Source organism: Eulemur rufifrons, chromosome 10 (assembly GCF_041146395.1).
Source record: "Eulemur rufifrons isolate Redbay chromosome 10, OSU_ERuf_1, whole genome shotgun sequence".
Lineage (NCBI taxonomy): Eukaryota > Metazoa > Chordata > Mammalia > Primates > Lemuridae > Eulemur > Eulemur rufifrons.
Window position 1 is genome coordinate 5,728,723 of NC_090992.1, and position 20,643 is coordinate 5,749,365.

Sequence of the window (20,643 nt, forward strand, 5' to 3'; positions counted from 1 at the left end):
TAGGAATCCCATGATAGGGAAGTTTTAGGTATTCATTCAGATCCAGGGCTGAATGTTTTTTACTTTGGAAAACACTAAAAAGATGCTAAGCTGTTAAGTATAGGGCAGTTTTATAACAGGCTTGCCTGTGGTGTTGGTTGCTTGTTCTTTTTTTTCTTTCTCTGTCCCTTGCATAGAATTAAAAACATTTTTAAAATAAAAGTTAATTTTCTGCAGTGAACATCTGTTTTGATAGTAAGAACAAAAAAAAGTAAATAAATAAAAATCACCCCACATCTCTGGGTTCATCTATAGCCCAGAAATGAAACTAATGGTTAACATTTTTTTCTAAACCCTTCCGGTTTGTTTTCTATGAATGTTTTCACGTGGGTGGAAATATGTTGTGCTCAGTTATGTCATTTAGTTTTTTTCACTTAATGGATCCTGAACATCTTTCGGTATCATTGAGTATTGTCCTACAGCATAATTTTTCATGGCTGAATAATATCCTATATGGAATAATATGATTTAAGGACATTATTTTGCACCAGCAAATGAAAGACTTCTCTCTCTCTCTCTCTTTTTTTTTTTTTTTTTTTTTTTGAGACAAAGTCTCTACTGCCTGGGATAGAGTGCTGTGGGGTCAGCCTAGTTCACAGCAACTTCAGAGTCCTGGGCTCAAGCAATCCTCCTGCCTCAGCCTCCTAAGCAGCTGGGATTACAGATGTGTGCCACCATGCCTGGTCTAATTTTCTCTATTTTTAGTTGCCCAGCTAATTTCTTTCTATTTTTAGTAGAGATGGGGTTTCACTTGTGCTCAGGCTGGTCTTGAACCCCTGAGCTCAAGCAATCCTCCCACCTTGGCCTACCAGAGTGCTAGGATTACAGGCGTGAGCCACCTAGCCTGGCCAAGACTTCTCTTTAATATTATTATGGCCACAGTTTTATTCACTTGTCAGAATTTTAAAAGGAGTATGGTAAGTAGTTATAATGGTAGTGTTTTACTTTAAACGACTGAAGGCTACCATCGTTAACAAGTATGAGATATCTAAGAAGAAAAGAAATTTTATCATTTTGAGATAAAGAGCAAAGTGACTTGAGCAAGGTCATCTGGGAAATCAGTGGGAGTGGGGGAGTCACAATTCCATGTATAGCCATGAAACTCATCCTGAAATGAATAATTTGAACATGTTTAAGATAGTTGATGACGTTTAACTCTTCTTCTGGAAGCTTTTGTCATTTTAGCACAGGACTGTTTTTGCTGGTTTGCCAAAGCATATTCAGGTGGGTGTCTTAAAATATCTTTTCTCTGTTGGATTTGGCAGTTGATAACAAACAATAAGCTTTCATAAAATGTTCTGTTCAAGAAAGGCCTACCTAAGGTCTATGTAATAGTTGAACCTTTTCCCCTGCAGCAACTAAACAAAAAATAAAAGCCATGAGATTGAGGCTGCAGATACCCCCTTATTTTATCATTTGGCTTACCCATATTTTGGGTAAGCCTCTCAAGGTAGCTGATTTTATAAGCTTTTTTAAAAAAAAAAAAAAAAATAATGTGTGCTAATTTTACTTTTTCATTTTTGAAGTGAACTAGTAGCCATGGGATTTTTATACCTCAGAAAAAAGGTTTTGAAACCTGAGTTTTATGTATCACACACAAACTAAAGATATTAAAAATTTTTTGATCATTTAAAAACTTTTTTCTTATAAAAGTGTATTCATTATAGAGAGTAAACAAAAACAAAACAATCATTCATCAGGCTATACCACCTTGCAGTTAAACTTGATATTTTGGTACATGTTGGTGTAGTCTCTGGCATCCCTTCCTCATGACACAATACACTGTGATCTCTGTTCTCACTGAGCAGTACAGATAGTTATATAAATGCCATTTAAAGTGGAAATGAAAGACATTTCCATTAATAAAGGTACCTTGTGTGGGTGGATTGTGTCATTCATGGAAGATAAGCCACGTCCCTCTACTGGGCTGGCAAAACTCTTTTTTCTGGACCTTAAAGGTAGAAAGGTTCTGGTCAGGGAGCATGTTAAAAGTATCTTTAGTATTATTACTATTTTAAGGAAGAAGATATAACTTTGCTGTATTTATTGGGGCTCTTTGGAGGACTTTTAGAGGCTGTAGAGATGTTTCTATAGCTGGATTTCTGAGGATATGCGACTCTCTGCCATGGCATGGTGGTTGGGAACCATTCTGGTAAAATAGTGTAGGCTTTTGGGATGTGAAGCTGTAAATGGGATTCGTGAGGAAGATGACCAGTTCCTGAAAACGGGAAGGAACCTTAACTTGGCTTGAAAAGTCCCTCTTTTGGGGGGGGAAAAAAATTAAGGCTCAGCATGATGAACTTAGTCAGGCTTTCTTTGTCACTATTATTATAAAGGCCCCAGTTTTTCTACTTTCTGAGCTGTAGAGATTGAAGTGAAGGAGGTCTCCCTCCCTTGTTACTGCTTCAACACTTAAAATTAAAAGCCAACATTTCCTCTATCCTTTAGGAAACTTGCTAGTATGACTTTATTTCTAAAAATATAAGAAACAGGTGGTATGGGGCTAATGACCATGTTCTAAATAGGTTTAAGGATTGGAAAAAGTAGATGTGAAAGTGGAAGGGGGCACCGAAGTGTGTGTTTGTTGAGCTTTGTATATATTTTCTCCTTTAATTTTCAAAACAACCCAGTGAGGTAGAAGATGGTGTCCTTATTTTATAGAAGAGAAAACAGAGGCACAGATGAAGCAACCCAAAGTAACACAGCCACCAAATAGCGAAGCTGAGATTCACACTCAGTTCCAATACCTTGTATGGACATCAGTAGTGTTCTAGGAGAAAGGTAGTATATATTCACTAATATTACTCTGTAAGATTCTTTATTTTAAAGGAGCAACATAATGGATATCTCATATCTCTTAGGCTCAAGTTAAAAAAGAAAAACTTTGTCTTCTTTTTATCCACCCCCTACCATATTTTTTTAAGCCCATCCTTTCCTTGTAACTTTATAAAGTTTGATTGCTTTGAGGAGAATTTACTCAAGATATTTGATGCTTCAGAAAGGCCTTGATTTTGTCTTGTTCTAATAAAGAACTGTGGGGGTTTTTTGGGTCTACTTCCTTTATAATTGCCCTTTGTTTTGAACTCCAGAGGAGCTTAAATTTTATCCCCGGCTTAGTTACGAAGGAACACCAGGGGATGACAGATCTGATTTCTTGGCAGATGGTACAGTAGTAGTGAGTCCCTTAAGTTTCATTTCCTTTATTTCTTAGTTAATACTCCATGTAGTGTAGTTGACTAGAGATAGCTGAGACAAAGGTAGAACACCCAGTTATGTTCTAAGCTTTACAGTTTACCATGTGACTTGCCTGTCTCAGTTTCCCCAGTTTGCCCTTCTGTGTGTAGAAAGAATTCTTTTGATGTCTTAGAAATTTGCTCTGTAAACTAATTGACAGTTATCTTATTTAGTTTTTAAGGATTCTTGATTCTTTTCTGCATTTAATTTTAAAAGGAAATGTCTTAAACATCTCAAATCAATCTTAGTGTTGTGTTTGTTTTACAGGGATGACCATTCAGAAGAAGTTTGAGGACCTTATTTGGAGCTAGAGGCTTATTTACATGTTTGTTTATAGTTTTGTGAATAGAGAAAATTTGAATGTTTTAATCTATCATATAGTATGTTTCTGATGTATTTTTTTCATTAGTATTAATAATACCATGTTGGTCATGAAATTAAGGATTTGTCATTATGGCTGTAAACTAAAAGATTAGGGTAGATGTGAGTATATTTAATTTACTTTGTTTCTTCCAGTTCCACTTGTTTGCTGTCATTTGATCTGATATTATTTTGGAATGATACATGCACTGTACAGGCATGAAGACCATTTAAGAGGCAACTGGGTGGGAGTGAGAATTTAGAGGAAAGAGGAGGTTTGATTTAAAGAGTGATTAGAGTTAGTGAAAAATTTGGGGATTAGTATGGCAAGGTTAAATGATTGTTTAAAATTATAAGACTTTTTGCTTGTATTAGCTATTTGAATATAAGCTAATCTTTGAAGAGTTTTGATTCATTGAGATGGACTATAGGTTTAGAGTCTATTTTAAGTTCATCCTGTTTGGCCAAATCTAGGCCCACCCTTCTACCCTACAATTCTTTCATTCTCTGAAGTTATTCCCTTTTTCATTTCCTATAGCACCTACTTCAGAGTTTCTTCTGGTCTCCTCATTCTCTCTTTTCCATTTCCACCCTGCTCAGTTTTTAAGAGAGAGCCTCACTTCTTGCTTCTGAAAAACCAGAATTCTCCAACATTGCTAAGCTTCATTCTGCCTGGAGGTCTTTGCTACCTTTGCTTTCATTTCTCATTTGAAGGGTAGATTGCATTTGATCCATTTTTTTCTCCCATTCAAATCTTAAATTTTTTTTTAAGGATACACATAATACTCCTTTTTCAAAGAAGTATTGTCAGATAAAAGCCTCTTTAAGCCTTTAAACCTCTTGATACATAGTGCCAAGTCATTTTCCAGATGCTTTCACCAGCAATATATGAGGGTGCGTTTTTTAGTGACAGCAAACAACAATAAAAATGAAAACCCTTAAACTAAATCTGTGCATGAAATATACAAAGTTTGAACTATTTTTATTTATTTTTTTAAATGTAGCTCAATTATTTGGGATCATTCTTTTGAGTTTGTTTTTCATTCTGTAAAATAGGTGATTTGATGAAGAGTGCTGCTGGAGAGTTTGCAGATGATCCCTGCTCTTCTGTGAAGCGAGGCAACATGGTTCGGGCAGCTCGAGCTTTGCTCTCTGCTGTTACCCGGCTGCTGATTTTGGCTGACATGGCAGATGTCTACAAATTACTTGTTCAGCTGAAAGTTGTAAGTATAGGCCTATGTCTATAATTTTGTCTATCACAGTAAGGCTGCTACTGGCCATACTTAGTTCCGCATTCCTTAGGCTTTAGATTGGTTTTGAACTTGGTTTATCTCAGTGGACTAGGGATGATTTTGTTTAATTTCCACTTATTCCTCTACTCCAAGTTTGGATGATACTGGCTCTGTTGTGAGCCAGCGTTGTCTTGATTCTAATGACGAACTTGTAGCAAAGATACTGTTTTGACTCCTTCTGTTTTTGCAGTAGTCATTAAAAATTTCCTTGTATTAGTAGAGTTCCAGAGTTGAGAAACTCAAGATACATGAAACTGTGTACTTTTAGACAGAGGCCAATATGATAGTATCTTTCCCACCTCCTATAAAGCTCCCATGTAATAGCTGCCCAAATGTTTGAGGGCCATGCAAACTCAAGACACTTAAGTTTGGATTGTGGGTTGCTTTTTGAGTAGCTGTTAAAAGGAATAAAAAATTGTAGGACACCGTCATCTTTATTTACAGACCTATATTGTTCAGAATTTTTGTCTTCTGGGGTCATGTTTTATAGGTGGAAGACGGTATCTTGAAACTGAGGAATGCTGGCAATGAACAAGACTTAGGAATACAGTATAAAGCCCTGAAACCTGAAGTGGATAAGTTGAACATTATGGCAGCCAAAAGACAACAGGTACAATTACGATTTGGGGATATATTAAAATTGTTTATTTTATTATCCAGCCTGTTTCCTGAAGGTACCATTACCTTCCTCTGCCAATAGAATTCCATTGAAACATTTAAACTAAGAGGTGTTTTTTCAGTTTGGGGCTGTTAATAAAATTGTAATTAAGTTGCATTCATGTGATGCTCCTATTTTAATTCTTTTTTTTTTTTTTTTTTTTGAGACAGAGTCTCACTCTGTTGCCCGGGCTAGAGTGAGTGCCGTGGTGTCAGCCTAGCTCACAGCAACCTCAAACTCCTGGGCTCAAGCGATCCTACTGCCTCAGCCTCCCGAGTAGCTGGGACTACAGGCATGCACCACCATGCCTGGCTAATTTTTTCTATATATATATTTTAGTTGTCCATATAATTTCTTTCTATTTTTAGTAGAGATGGGGTCTCGCTCTTGCTCAGGCTGGTCTCGAACTCCTGACCTCGAGCGATCCACCCGCCTCGGCCTCCCAGAGTGCTAGGATTACAGGTGTGAGCCACCACGCCCAGCCTCCTATTTTAATTCTGATAAAAATTTTATCTTAAGTAGCTTTACAGTTTGCGGTGAAGGTAGTTTCTGGAGAGGTGACAGATCTTTGTTATGTGTGTTCAAGGATTAACCTGACATAGTGGTGGAGTTTAACTCGATTTTTAAAAACCTAAACCAGTTAAAACATTGGAATTAATCTCTATATCAGAAAGTATCTCCATCCCCACATCCCTGAGCCCTGGGTTTTGTCATTTTTTAAACTGTTTATTATTTATTATTAATAGTTTCCATTGTTTGACAAGTGGGTGAGTGTTCTTATTTTTCCAAGCACCAACAACTCTTTGGTGTTTGCGCTGTTGGGGTGCTTTGAAACCCTTCCTGTGCACTTCTGTTGGATGCTCTGTGTTTTAGGGGTGTATTCTACAAGGAGGATACACATGTTGCCATCCAGCTTCTTAAAACCTTCATAGTCCTGATCAAGCTTATGCTTATAATTCATATTTTAAAACAAGCCCTGAAAAGATGAATTGTTAGCTAATACTTGTATCAGTTAAGATACTTGTGCTGTAGCTTTCAGAAAACTTAGCTCCCAAACTGCTTGAACTGTGGAGGATTTGTTTTCTTTCTTTTCTTTTTTTTTTTTTTTTTAATTTCAGAATATTATAGAGTACAAAAGTTTAGGTTACGTATATTGCCCTTGGCCCCCCCCCACCCCAATCAGAGCTTCAAGCGTGTCCATCTCCTAGACGGTGCGCATCACACTCATTATGTATATATACAGGATTTGTTTTCTAACTAGAAGTCCCGAGTTAGGTTAAGTGACTTCAGGGTTGTTAAATTTAAGGGCTTTGCATTATCATCAAGGGTCCAGTTTTTACATTTTCAGCATTGCTGTCTTCAGTGTGCTTGACACTGGATAGCTACAGAAGCTCTAAGGATGACATTTACACACATCAATATGTCCAGTGAGAAAAAAGGACTGTTTCTTCCATATGTCTCACTTTATAAGCAAACAATCTAGAAGCCCCTAGGTGAATTGTGCAACATGCCTATTCTTTTTTTTTGAGACAGAGTCTCGCTTTGTTGCCCGGGCTAGAGTGAGTGCCGTGGCGTCAGCCTAGCTCACAGCAACCTCAAACTCCTGGGCTTAAGCGATCCTACCGCCTCAGCCTCCCGAGTGGCTGGGACTACAGGCATGCGCCACCATGCCTGGCTAATTTTTTATTTTTCTATATATATTTTAGTTGGCCAGATAATTTCTTTCTATTTTTAGTAGAGACGGGGTCTCGCTCTTGCTCAGGCTGGTCTCGAACTCCTGGCCTTGAGCGATCCACCCGTCTCGGCCTCCCAGAGTGCTAGGATTACAGGTGTGAGCCACCACGCCCGGCCTTACATGCCTATTCTTCATTTATCATTGGCAAGAGGAATGGAGTTATTGTGCCTGACTTGGTAATTAAGATCCACCTTTGGCTTTGGGTAGCCTTCCTGAGGACAGGAACATCCAACAAAAGCTCTGACAGGCAGGAGGAAGTGGGTCAGGGGAATGGATTTGGGTAGGTAACCCACTATGATTGCTATAGATATCTTTCATTAAGGGAATATGACTGTCATCACTGTAAATGACAGCCTCAGCACTGGAGACTTCTTAGTCATTTGGTTATATTTACATTAGTAGAAAATACCTATGCCACAGGGTTGAGAGGATTACCTTAAATAATGTATATGCAGTATTTTCTGTAGTGCCAGGCACTAAAAAGGCCCTCCTCAGTGGGCAGTTGCTCATATTTCAGGTCATAAGATGGGATCAGATTAACTCTGTACATTTGAGATCCTGGTTTTACATTTTCAGTACTTAATATTATACACGATAATATAGCTAGATTTGGTGTATTGCCTTAGTGTAGATTCATTGTGCTTTTATCATTTGCATTTGTGTTGGCTTAGTCTCTATCACAAAAATTACAAGTATTTTTTTTCTTTTTGCTGGGGTTGATTGATCCTGAGAACTTCTTTAATAGAATGGTAATTCTATAAATATGGAAAGCTGGCCAAATTATGTTCATAGTTTATGTTACTTAATGGTTTTGATATAAACTCTCATTTGAATAAGTGAAATAAATGTTAAGTTATATTTAAAATATACAGTTTGGTGAATAGTCCTTCTGTCTTAAAATCTAATCTGATCTCGGTTTATGAAGAGTTATTTAGGCAAAATAAGAACGTTTAGACTGCCACCAACTACTGTGCATCATTGCAGAATGGTGGAATAAGTAAACAGATGGTGTTCTTGAGGTAAAATATAATAATAGTTCAGAATTTTGTGTCTCGTTGGAGAAACTTATCGGAAAGTAATGCTGTCTGAGTTTTAAATCTGTGTGCCATGAATCTATTAAGAATTCCTTGTACATAATCCCTGATGTATTAGAAAAATGTAGTAGTAAATGGCAAACATTTCTGAAATGTCACAAAAAATCTTGGAGTTATTGTATACACGGTAGATAATCTTCTATTTGTCCTTTCATATCTGTTTTTCACCCTTGTTCACCCTATTCTCTGACCCAGGAGCCAAACCTGCCTTGACTGCATCCATAGGCTCCTTTGACCTCTGGCTTCTTGTTGTGTTTGTCCAGTGGAAGTACCAGCAGGATATTAGAGGAGACAGAAGAGTGAGGCCACGGTGTTATTCCCAGGTTCTCTTCCTGCTGGTTGGCTTGGGTTGCTGAAAGTCATAGCTTCTGTTGGGTGGTATTCTCTATACATCTTGCTCCCTGGGTTCTAGTAACTGCTGCCTCCCCTTGTCTAAGTGCCCCTAACAGCCTTGTGGTTTCTCTGTGCTTTGCCCATACCTTTCTAATATAGTCTATAAACTGTCTTTGAATTACCCAATTTGATTTTATTATCTTTTTTTCCTGCTGGGATCTTGAATGATACATGTCTCCATTTTCTTGGATTTGTAGTCAGTCATGATTATTTGTAGTTTTCCTTAGGGCTAATTCTCTAACCTTCAGCCTCAGTCTCTTACAAGAGAATCCACACTCTCCCCACTTCTCTTCCCCACCTCTAGTAACCACTGTTCTGCTCTCTACTTCTATGAGATCAACTTTTTTAGCTTCCACATATGAGTGAAAACATGTGATATTTATCTTTCTGTTCCTGGCTTATTTTACTACACATAATGTCCTCGAGCGTCATCCATGTTACTGCAAATGACAGAATTTCATTCTTTTTGATGGATAAATAGTATTCCATTGTGAATAAATACCACATTTTCTTTATCCATCCATCTGTTGATGGAACTTAGGTTGATTCCATATCTTGGCTATTGTGAATAGTCCTGCAATAAACATGGGAGTGTGCATTATCTCTGACAGTTTGATTTCCTTTCTTTTGGCTATGTTCCTAGTAGTGGGATTGCAGAATCATATGGCTGTTCTGTTTTTCTTTTTTTCAGGAACCTCCATACTGTTTTCCATAGTGGCTGTACTAATTTATATTCCTACCAATAATGTATGACAGTTTCCCTTTCTCTGCATAGTTGTCAGCATCTTTTGTTTTGTTTTCCCTAATAATTTTTTTTTGTTTTGTTTTTGGTTTTTTTTTTTTTTTGAGACAGTCTTGCTCTGTTGCCTGGGCTAGAGTGCCATGGCATCAGCCTAGCTCACAGCAACCTCAAACTCCTGGGCTCAAGCGATCCTCCTCCCTCAGCCTCCCTAGTAGCTGGGACTACAGGTATGTGCCACCACGCCCAGCTCATTTTTTCTATTTTTAGTTGCCTGGCCAACTTTTTAAATATTTTTTTAGTAGAGCCAGGGTCTTGCTTTTGCTCAGGCTGGTCTCAAACTCCTGACCTCAAGCGATCCTCCCACCTCGGTCTTCCAGAGTGCTAGGATTACAGGCGTGAGCTACCATGTCTGGCCATTATTTTTTGTCTTTTTGATAATAGCCGTTCTAAAGAAGATGAGATGATATCACTCATCGTGGTAATGATTTGCATTTCTCTGATGATTAGTGATGTTGAGCATTTTTTTATATACTTGTTGGCTGTTTTTATGCCACCTTTTGAGAGATGTCTGTTCAGCTCATTTGCCCGTTTTTTAATCAGATTATTTGATTTTTTGCTGTCGAGTTGTTTGAGTTCTTTGTTCTGGATTTAATACCTTATCAGATAAATAGCTTGCACATATTTTCTCCCATTCTGCAGCTTGTCTCTTCATTCTGTTGATCGTTTCCTTTGTTGTACAGAAGCTTTTTAGTTTGATATAATCCCATTTGTATATTTTTGCTTTTGTTGCCTGTGTGTTTGAGGTCCTCTTCATAGAATCTTTGTCCAGACTAATGTCCTGAAGCATTTTCCCTGTGTTTTCTTTTAGTAGTTTCATAGTTTCAAGACTTTATAGTTTTGGGTCTTATATTTAAGTCTTTAATCATTTTGAGTTCATTTTTATATATGGTGAGAGATAGGGGTCTAGTTTTATTCTTCTGCATATGAATATCCAGTGTTCTCTGCACCATTTATTGAAGAGACTATCCTTTCCACCATAACTGTTCTTGGTACCTTTGGTGAAAATCAGTTGGATATAAATAATATGTGGATTCGGCCGGGTGCGGTGGCTCACGCCTGTAATCCTAGCACTCTGGGAGGCCGAGGCGGGTGGATCGCTCAAGGTCAGGAGTTCGAGACCAGCCTGAGCAAGAGCGAGACCTCATCTCTACTAAAAATAGAAAGAAATTATATGGACAACTAAAAATATATATATAGAAAAATTAGCCGGGCATAGTGGCGCATGCCTGTAGTCCCAGCTACTCGGGAGGCTGAGGCAGGAGGATCGCTTGAGCCCAGGAGTTTGAGGTTGCTGTGAGCTAGGCTGACGCCACGGCACTCACTCTAGCCTGGGCAACAAAGTGAGACTCTGTCTCAAAAAAAAAAAAAAATATGTGGATTCATTTCTGGGATCTCTATTCTGTTCCATTGGTCTGTATGTCTGTTTTTAATGCCAGCACCATGCTGTTTTGGTTACATTTTGTTTTGTAGTACATTATGAAGTCCAGTAGTGTGACATTAATACCTCCAGCTTTGCTCAGGATTACTTTGGCTATTTTGGGTCTTTCGTGGTTCCATATAAATTTTAGGATTTTTTCTCCTATTTTTGTGAAGAATATCATTGGTATTTTGATAGGGATTACTTTGAATGTATAAATTGCTTTTGGTAGTATGGTCACTTTTATGATATTCTTTCAGTCCATGAACAGAGAATGTCTTTCCATTTTTTGTGTTCTCTTCAGTTGCTTTCTGAACCTAGCTAGACTAAGCAAGTTTCAGTTTTGTTTACCTTTTCAAAAAACCAACTTTTGTATTTTTTTTCAATCTCAATTTCACTTATTTCCGCTCTGATTTTTATTATTTCTTTCCTTGTACTAATTTTGAGTTTGATCTTGCTTTTCTAGTTCTTTGAGATGCATTATTAGGTTGTTTATTTGAAATCTTTCTACTTTTTGATGTAGGTGTTTATTGCTAAAAACTTCCCTCTTCATACTGTTTTACTGTATCCCATAGGTTTTGGTATGTTGTGTTTCTATATTCATTTGTTTCAAGAATTTTTAAAATTTCCCTCTTAATTTCTTCATTGACTCATTGGTCATTCAGGAACATGTTTAATTTCTATGTATTTGTACAATTTTGAAATTTCCTTTTGTCGCTGATTTCTAGTTTTATTTCATTTTGGTCAGAAAAGATACTTGATATGATTTTCTTTCTTTTAAATTTGTTGAGACTTATTCTGTGGCCTAATGTGCTCTGTCCTGGAGAATGGCACATGTGCTGATGAAAAGAATGTGCATTCTGCAGCTGTTACATGAAATGTTACGTAAATATTTGTCAAGTTCATTTGGTCTGAGGTACAGTTTAAAATGTTTCTTTGCCAATTTTTCTGTGTAGATGTTCTGTGCTGAGAGTGGGGTTTTGAAGTCTCCAACTATTATTGTATGACATTAGAGTATATCTGTCTCTTTAGAGCTAATAATATTTGCTTCTTCAGCTGTATTCAACATCAACAGTAACTGCTGGTGCTTCAGTGGCATAGGCTGTAGAAGTTTGTGGCATGGCTGCAGTGGCATAGGTTGTTAATGTCCTTGGGGTCAAGGGCTTTTGGGGTCCTCCTATCTCATTTTTCCCACAATCGGGGGACTTAGCTGAGGTGATTCTTATTTATGCCAGCTCTGACATGCCGTACAAGTAGCTGTAGTGGTACAGGGTTCAAGGTGCAGGTGCTTGGAATGGCTGTTGGGTCAGGGTCCTAGGCTCAGGGTCTTAGACTATAGGTTTGCTCCTTGGGGCAGAATTGGATGTAGGTTGCCCACAAAGCCCGGATCTCTGACTCTGAGGTACCCCTAGCAGCTTGAGCCTAGGGAGACAGGTTGTAGCTATGATTTTACCGCTGGAAGACAGGGCATAGCACTGGCCTGACTCTGGGGAAGAAGGGGTATTCTGAAGGTTTGGGTCTAGGGGGCAGGGTATGACTACAGTTCAGGAACCTGAGCCAGTAGCGCTCAGTGGCAGCTTGGGGCTCAGAGGATTAGGCACCGTGTAGTAGTGACTCTAGACCCTGGAATGGTGGAGCTCAGCAGTATCCTACACTCTGAAGCCAGATGCAGCAGCAGCAGCAGCAGCAGCAGCAAGTCCCCAGAATGGTGGAGCACAGCTATTGTTTGGGCTCTGGGGAGAGGAAGGAAAGGGGTGTCTCAGTATCTCAGATTCTAGGAGGGGTATTCTAGCTCTAGGGAAGCACAGTACTAAGAATTGTTTGGCCCATAGGGCAGGGTGTCTCAGCTCATCTACTGCTGTGTTTCCCTTAGAGGTAGTGTACTATGTCAGCTCAGCTCTGGGATGCAAAGCTGCTCAGCTCAGCCAAGGCACCAATTCCCCTGAGGGCAGTGTGCTACTGGGGGCATAACTGTTCTTTGTGGCCCAGACACCGAATCCCTGGGATGCAGGGAAACACTTCAACTAAGGTACTTGGGCACATGACCACTCTGGATATGGTTTCCTTGGGTACAGGACACTTTTTTAGTTTAGGCACTGGGGAGTGTGACTGCTTATGGCCACAGCAGTGTTTTTCCAGGAGGTAGGGTACCACTTTAGCTCCCACCTGAAAGCGTTGGGGGAGTGATAGATGGAGTGCCTCCACCTCCCTTTGGCCCCACAGGGAAGGGTATAACAGGTCAGGTTGGGGATATTGGGCCACTGGGCTAGCGTAGTTTGGTGGCAGCTTAGTCCCAGTGATGACGGGAATCTGTGACAACTTGCCTGGAGCATAGTTAGAATTCCAGGCATAGTTAGAATTCCAAGATGGTGTAGTGCAGTAGCTGTGCAGGCCACGGGAGGTAGAGCACAATGCCAGCACCTTCTTGGAGGGATCATAGCTTTGTGGATTCCAGGCAGCTCCCTCAGCTGGGCTTAGTGCTAGTGAGGACCCCAGAGGTGAGTTCTGTAGGCGTCCAAGGTGTTGGTGGGGGTTTCTGGGATTCTCTTGCTTACCTCTGTATAGGAGGGAGAAGTTCCTCCTAGTTCTCAGCTGGTCCTGGTTGGGGGATGAATGGAGGAGACCTGGCATTTCCTTCCATTCTCTATGTGGCCATCCTGAGTTTCTGTGCTCATTGAGGTTCCTATAACTGCTCTGATGCATTTCAGTACTCTCCCTTAGTTATTTTACTTATTTTTTTGCGACAGAGTCTCCCTCTGTCGCCCAGGCTGGTGTGCCCTTAGTTATTTTTATTAAAATGTAGTTTATTCTTTGTTTTGGCTGCCTTTGTAAGTGGGAGTGAGTGCTAGAAGCTTCTAGTTGGCCATCTTGCTGATGTCACTGTGTTACAAACTCTTTATAAACATAAACTCATTTAATCTTAACAAAATAGTATAAATTAGATATTATAATTGGTCACAATTTTTATAGATGAAGGAACTGTGAACACAGAGAGGTTATATAAGCTGGCATAGTCATTCATCTAGTAAGTGGTGGAGCTAGGATTTGCATCCAGGTTGTCTGGCTTCAGAGGACGGGGATTTTGTCTGTTTTAATTGCTCCTGTAATCTCTTAGATCTAGAACATTGCCTGGATATGGTAGTGTTCAATAAATATTTGTTTGACAAATGAGTGAACAAACCACTTTGCTGTACTGCAGATCCTTCCTGGAATGGGATTCTAAGTGTGGCCTCAATCAATTACTTTCTTGGGCTGGAATATTATTTGCTGACTACAAGTGTTGTATTTCCATAAGCCTCCAGGCTCTTTGACTATAAGCGTGTAAGTGATGGCAGAGGTAAGTATGGGCTGGCAGCAACCCTGGTTCCTATGAGAAGGACCACCTCTGCCTCACATTGTCAACTCTCGTTTCCCAACGTGCTAGAGTGCTTTGATGTTTACATTCGATCCACCCCTGTATAGAGAGCTTGTTGAGATATTTGGTGAGAACTTAATGCTTCTTATTTCTTATCTAGTTTATGAACTCTTGACTTTCATGATTATTTTTTCTAAAATCTTGAACAAGGCCAAGACAAGAGGATCATTGGAGGCCAGGAGTTCAAGGCCAGCCTGGGCAACGTAGTGAAATCTTGTCTCTACAAAAAATAAAAAAATTAGCTGGGAGTGGTAGTGTGCATCTGTAGCCTAAGCAACTCAGGAGGCTAGGTGGGAGAATTGATTGAGCCTAGAAATTTGAGGCTAGAGTGAGCTATGATCAGGCTGCTGTACTCCATCCAGTTTAGGTGACAGAGTGAGACCTTGTCTTAAAAAACAAACAAACTAACCCACTTCAACAGAAGCATTGGTAGTGGCACTGTGTTATTATTTGTAAACAATCTGAACTGGTTGGGTGGTTTGACCAAGCACTAATTTCAGCTATATCTATGGCTACAATTTTATATTGTTAAGAGGGAAATGAGAGGAAACTTTCATTTCAATTTTCAGCTCTTGGGTAGAGATATTGTTATAGATTGCTTAGAAGTTAGCTTCTATTTCTTGGTCACTGCATGGGATGGATAGTTCAGATTACATTAAAAGCAGTCATTTTCTCTTTATGTTTTCTGTTTTGCCATTCCTGAGTCTGCTTGAACTGTAACTGGTGAAGTTGGGGAATTATGAAGGCTAAAGTAGACCAAGGGACTCTAATTTCATAAGTAAATCTATTACATTGTTTAATAGATTACCTTTCTCAATAATCTAGATTACTTATCAGCACTATATATCTTGAAAATAATACTTTTGATTGATCATTATTCTTATTACAATAAATAGTGCTGCCTGGTGGTAGTGTCCATTTTCTTGTCTTTTCTAGTTTCTTTGTGCTAAGGCAAAAGCAGTTCTAAAGAGAGAAAATAGAACTCTTTAACAGTTAGGATAAATGATGGCATTTAGTTGTCATTTTCATCATAGGTTAAAATATATCCACCAAACTTGGTAAATAGGAATCTATCACAAATACATTGTGGTGAGGCCAAGACATTTAGAAAATGCCACACAGGACATGTATAGCAGCTGTTTATGTCTAATGGTTAGTCTTAGCTGTTTGTCATAGCATGAATCTTGAAATGATCACCAATTCTCTAAATCCAAATGGTCCCATTTTTTGAATATTTAGCCTAATGTAGTCTTTGGAAAAGTAGAAGTTTATCATACCTGACTAAGCAATGGCTTAGGGAAGTCAGGTGTTGAATAGTAATTCTGGCACCTGTTAACTTTAGGTAACCATGAGTGTCTTTGGTAACCTTTATAAGAGGCTGTGCTGATTTAGGCCATTGATACCTAGGAGGAATGCCAAAGCTGATTGCAATGCATTTTATAAACAGAGGATAATTTAAGTGCTTAAGGACAATGCCTCCCTAAAAGACTTAGAGTCCCTGAGATTGTGGTGAGGGCAAGACATTTAGAAAATGCCACACAAAACATGTGCACCAGCTGTTTAAGTGTAATGGTTAGTCATAGCCCCTTGTTGTAGCTTGAGTCTTAAAATGATCACTGATTCTCTAAATCTGCAGGGTCCTGTTTCTGAATATTTAGCCTAACGTACTGTGCTATAGGGCATTTGGAGAGCTGTGAGCTATTACTTGCAAATTTAGATTCCAAACAAGAAAGGATTTCTAGGAGGAAAAGTAAGCTGTCATATTTTACAAGGTTTGAATAAAGATGCAAACCTAAAATATATACTGAGTTGAAGTTTCAGAAAAAAAGAAGCCAGCTTGGTGTCTCTAATGCTTAATTAGGAACTCATCTAGAAAGATGAGCCACTAAATAGCTAAGTCAGACTTTTAATTGACTTTACCTTTACTAACTTAGTCAATTTTCTCTTACTGTTTACACATACAATACTCAATTTTTAAATTTATACTTGGATTCAGTTGGTGACATTAATAATTGAAATTTTGTGGTTGCATGTAAAATAGAGTTGGAATAGATGTGGTCATTTAGGAGTTATTACCTATATTCCTATTCTGTGGTGGTGATCCACATTTACTAAAGACTTGTGTTTTTTTCTCTGACTAATTTAAGTAACAACGGGATGCCAGAAATACCTGTTTCTGATCTTGCTTATTGTTGGTATCATTTATTATTAATACTTAGCATATCCACCCAGCCTACCAAGTAGATGCCATTAGTAGAGGCAATGCCAGAAACCTCAAATCCTTTTAACTGTGGATTATAATTATGGGGTAGAGAAAATTGAAAAAGAACAGCTTAACATAAAACCACATCTAAACAGAATATTATGATTATGGATTGAAGTCATGAAGCACATGCGCCTCAGCTTTATGGCTTAATGACCTGTGAACTCATTGATTGTACTGTGTTAGGAAAGCGTGGCTCTGTGTCCTAAGGTGGTCTTTGGAGAGAGGAGAGGAGTTTTGTGCTTGTGAGAATAGTCTTGTCATATCCTCACCTGGTTGTTCATGTAGACCTGTAGTATTCTGTCCCAAATTTCACAAAACTTATAATGAATTTGTGTAACTTAACAAATCCTCATAATAAACTTTACTCTGTTCAGATATGTCTCTGCATGATCTTTCTATTTTGTTTGGAATAGGTACATCTATATATAGAGTTAATCAAGATGCTAGGCAGGTTTATGTTTTGTCTTTTATTTAGTGCCTTATTTAGTGCTGTGGTAGGTGCTTTACATGCATTATCCCATTTAATTCTCTAAACAATAAGAGAGGTAATGTTTGCAGAAGGAGAAACTGAGCACAGAGAGTTTAAAATAAGGTCACAAAATAGCCAGGAAAAAGTAGAAGTAGAGATTCAAATCCAGGTCTGTGTGATTTCATATCTCAAAATCTTACTTTGTGATTAACTTTTAAGTCAGATTGTTGATAAAAATAATGTGTCTAATTAGTAGAAACTCTAACTTTTCAGAATGTAGTGACAAATTTTTGTATGAACAGAATCCATATAAAGAATGCTCCAATTTCTTATTTTACTCTCGTAGGAACTGAAAGATGTTGGCCATCGTGATCAGATGGCTGCAGCTAGAGGAATCCTGCAGAAAAACGTTCCCATCCTGTATACCGCATCCCAGGCATGCCTACAGCACCCTGATGTCGCCGCCTACAAGGCCAACAGGGACCTGATATACAAGCAGCTGCAGCAGGCAGTCACAGGCATTTCCAACGCAGCCCAGGCCACCGCCTCAGACGATGCCTCCCAGCACCAGGGTGGAGGTGGAGGAGAACTGGCATATGCACTCAATAACTTTGATGTAAGTCATGCTTGAGAGGAAACTTCAGGCTCTTTACCACCCCCCAGAAGATAACAGGTTCCTGGGGAAATGTGATCAAGGCTTCTGATCATAGCGCAGTTTCCACTTAGATTTGCAATCTAAGCTGTAAGAGATTATGAATCATCAATCTACGTGATCTTAACTGGGCCTAAAGCATTTATCTTTTTTCTGTTTTTTTAATTAATAATTTGGGTTAAACTTCTGGTTTCTTTTATGCAACTTGTGTTTCCTCTGAGGTCATTCTTTGTTGAGGACATGAGGTTGGTTCATTTCAGTCAAGATTTTAACTTTTTGGCAGATGTGAAGCTGTTTGAGACACAGAAACAAAGTACATGTAGGTCTGCCCCTGCCAGGGGCTCATGATCTATTGGGAGATTAAGAAACATTATATGTGACTGCAACAGAAGCGCCATCATCTTAATCTTACTTGGCTGCATAGATATGTTAATACTTCTCACTGACTAAATTGGAATAATGAACAAAAAATTTAAGAAAGTGGAAGCAAATTTGGGATTAAAATATTTTCTTACTATAATGATATATTATTACCTTTCATAATAGATGTTGCCCTAGATCTATCCTGTGTATACAACTGTAATGTTCATTTTTTTGGTTGTTTTGTGTTTTTAATTGCTACCCACAATGCCTCATGGCTTCCAGTAGGTGGCAGCAGCTTAAGATTTTTTTTAATAGATTTATTTATTTATTTATTTTTAAAGCTAACTGTAGGCAAATTTAAAAAAAAAAATTAAAGGGGAATTGTTTCAAGTGGCCAGCATACTTTCATAAGTAGGGATACATTGCTTTATAGAACCAATACAATGGGGTGCATTTTGTTTTTTGTTTTTCCTTGCCTTTACTTTTTCTTTCCTTTCTTTGTCTTCTTTATTTTGGCTTGGGTAACTGATCCTTGCTGATTTAAGACTTTTCATAAAGCATGAAGGGAGTATTAAGTCTAAGGACTGGGGTATTAGAACTGAATTTTTAACCTGGAGCTTTAACCATTAAAGTAGTTTTTAACAAACTCTTATGATGTATGTTACAATTTACTGACACTTCCCTCCCCCCTGCCCCCTGCCCCCTGCCCCGGCAGTGTTAAGTATTTGTCTTTTTCAAGGCAGTACCATGGTGACATTTTTTCCTAAGTTGAGTAATATCTATCAGAAACTGCTTAACTTCTTAGAGTCACAGTTTTTTATTGGTAAAATGAGGTGGTTGCACTAAATGCTCTCAGGCCCATTGTGGCTCTGTGACCCTATTAAAATTCTGTGACCATTTATTCCTCATTTTTGTTGGTTAGAAAGCATGTTGTATTCAGTTTTGACTAGAGAAATCCTATAATAACCTAATCTGGTAAGAAAAACGAACTTAAGGTATTGCCTGTTCAGTTTTAAAGCTGAGGGTTCTTTGGAAGGGAAGGAAGAAATGTATACTTATTGGAAAAGAGTAAGGTTTTGGTAGAAGAAATTTGGCATTTAAGTTGAAATCAATAAGGATATAGACCTTATAAAGAAAAATTAAAGCCAGAATATTTGCATGAACATTTACTAGTGTGAAGATAAATTGTATCAAGTGGAGAAGTTGGAAGGAGGCCAGTAGCTGGTGTCTTGGGGTGTTGATGTTTGACTTTGTACCTATAGCTTAGTTTTGACTAGACCTCTGGCAGCACTGGGAAAGCTGGGTTTAAGTGGAGTCGGGAGGGAAAGGGAGAAAGAAGAAGGATTTGGCTTTGTTGGGGAGGACTGCTGTTATCTTTGACGGAATACTAGAATTCGTTGAGCAAAGAAAGTCTCTAAACTGGACATAACAGGATAAATTTTAGACTAATTGTTTATAAAACTTGATTAGATGTGTAAGGTGAGGAAAACAGATGAAAATTCATTATAAACACATTTCTTTCTGAAACTTTGAGGTTATCTTTACATCTTTATTTAAAATTTTTTTTTGTGGTGAAACAGTTCTAATATCACATAGCAGTTTTATACTCTGTACCTAAGAAAAAGATTATTTTCCTTGTAATTCTCATTTGATAGTTGTAATTACTGGTACTGTACAGGTTGACCTTTCATTGTGCAGAATAAGTAGAATGAGCATCACAAATTTGTATTTGCATTTGTGGTATCTCACCTTACCCAGGTGCTGTTTGGCTGGATAGTATTGCTTCCAGTGCCTTCTTTGAGAAGTGATCAAACATAGGGCAACTTACATGGGATGGCCACTCATCTGCCAAGAAGAGTAACTTTCAGATGTTGGAATTTTTGTGTTAACTCTTAATATTCCTTGTCAACACTTTCCTTACCTTCTTGAATAATGGAGGGAACAGAGATGAGCACTAACATCTAGTAATGCTTCCCCTGCAGAAACAAATCATTGTGGACCCCTTGAGCTTCAGTGAGGAGCGCTTTAGGCCTTCCTTGGAAGAGCGTCTGGAAAGCATCATTAGCGGGGCTGCCCTGATGGCAGATTCGTCCTGCACACGTGATGACCGGCGTGAGCGAATTGTGGCAGAGTGCAATGCTGTCCGCCAGGCTCTGCAGGACCTGCTTTCAGAGTACATGGGCAATGTGAGTGTCAAAACTTTTCTTTGAAGTAAGATATTTATACCTGGGGAGTTTTCCATAACATGTTAGATCTGAGAGGTTTTAACTGTTAATATCAAATAAGTCCTTGACTCCTTGACATTTTTGGGTGGGTCAGATTTTTCAAGGAATGGATAAATGGCTAAGTGGCCCTTTCCTCCCCAATTTTTTATTTAAAAATTTTTTAAACTTACAAAAATCATACAGTGAGCACCTAAAAAATTTATCTAGATACACCAATTAACACATATAT

At 38.5% G+C, this 20,643-nt stretch overlaps 1 protein-coding gene across 5 annotated transcripts in view; it reads left to right on the top strand.

Annotated features, from left to right (window-relative positions):
• CTNNA1 (catenin alpha 1) overlaps window positions 1–20,643 on the top strand; it is a 151,455-nt gene that overhangs the window by 41,392 nt on the left and 89,420 nt on the right. For 4 of the 5 annotated variants that reach the window (XM_069483702.1, XM_069483703.1, XM_069483704.1 and 1 more), the window contains 4 exons: window positions 4,690–4,856; window positions 5,416–5,535; window positions 17,521–17,790; window positions 20,172–20,375. In XM_069483702.1, coding sequence (XP_069339803.1) covers window positions 4,690–4,856; window positions 5,416–5,535; window positions 17,521–17,790; window positions 20,172–20,375 — 761 coding nt within the window. The remainder of the gene's footprint in view (window positions 1–4,689; window positions 4,857–5,415; window positions 5,536–17,520; window positions 17,791–20,171; window positions 20,376–20,643) is intronic. The other variant, XM_069483706.1, reaches the window with a different exon arrangement.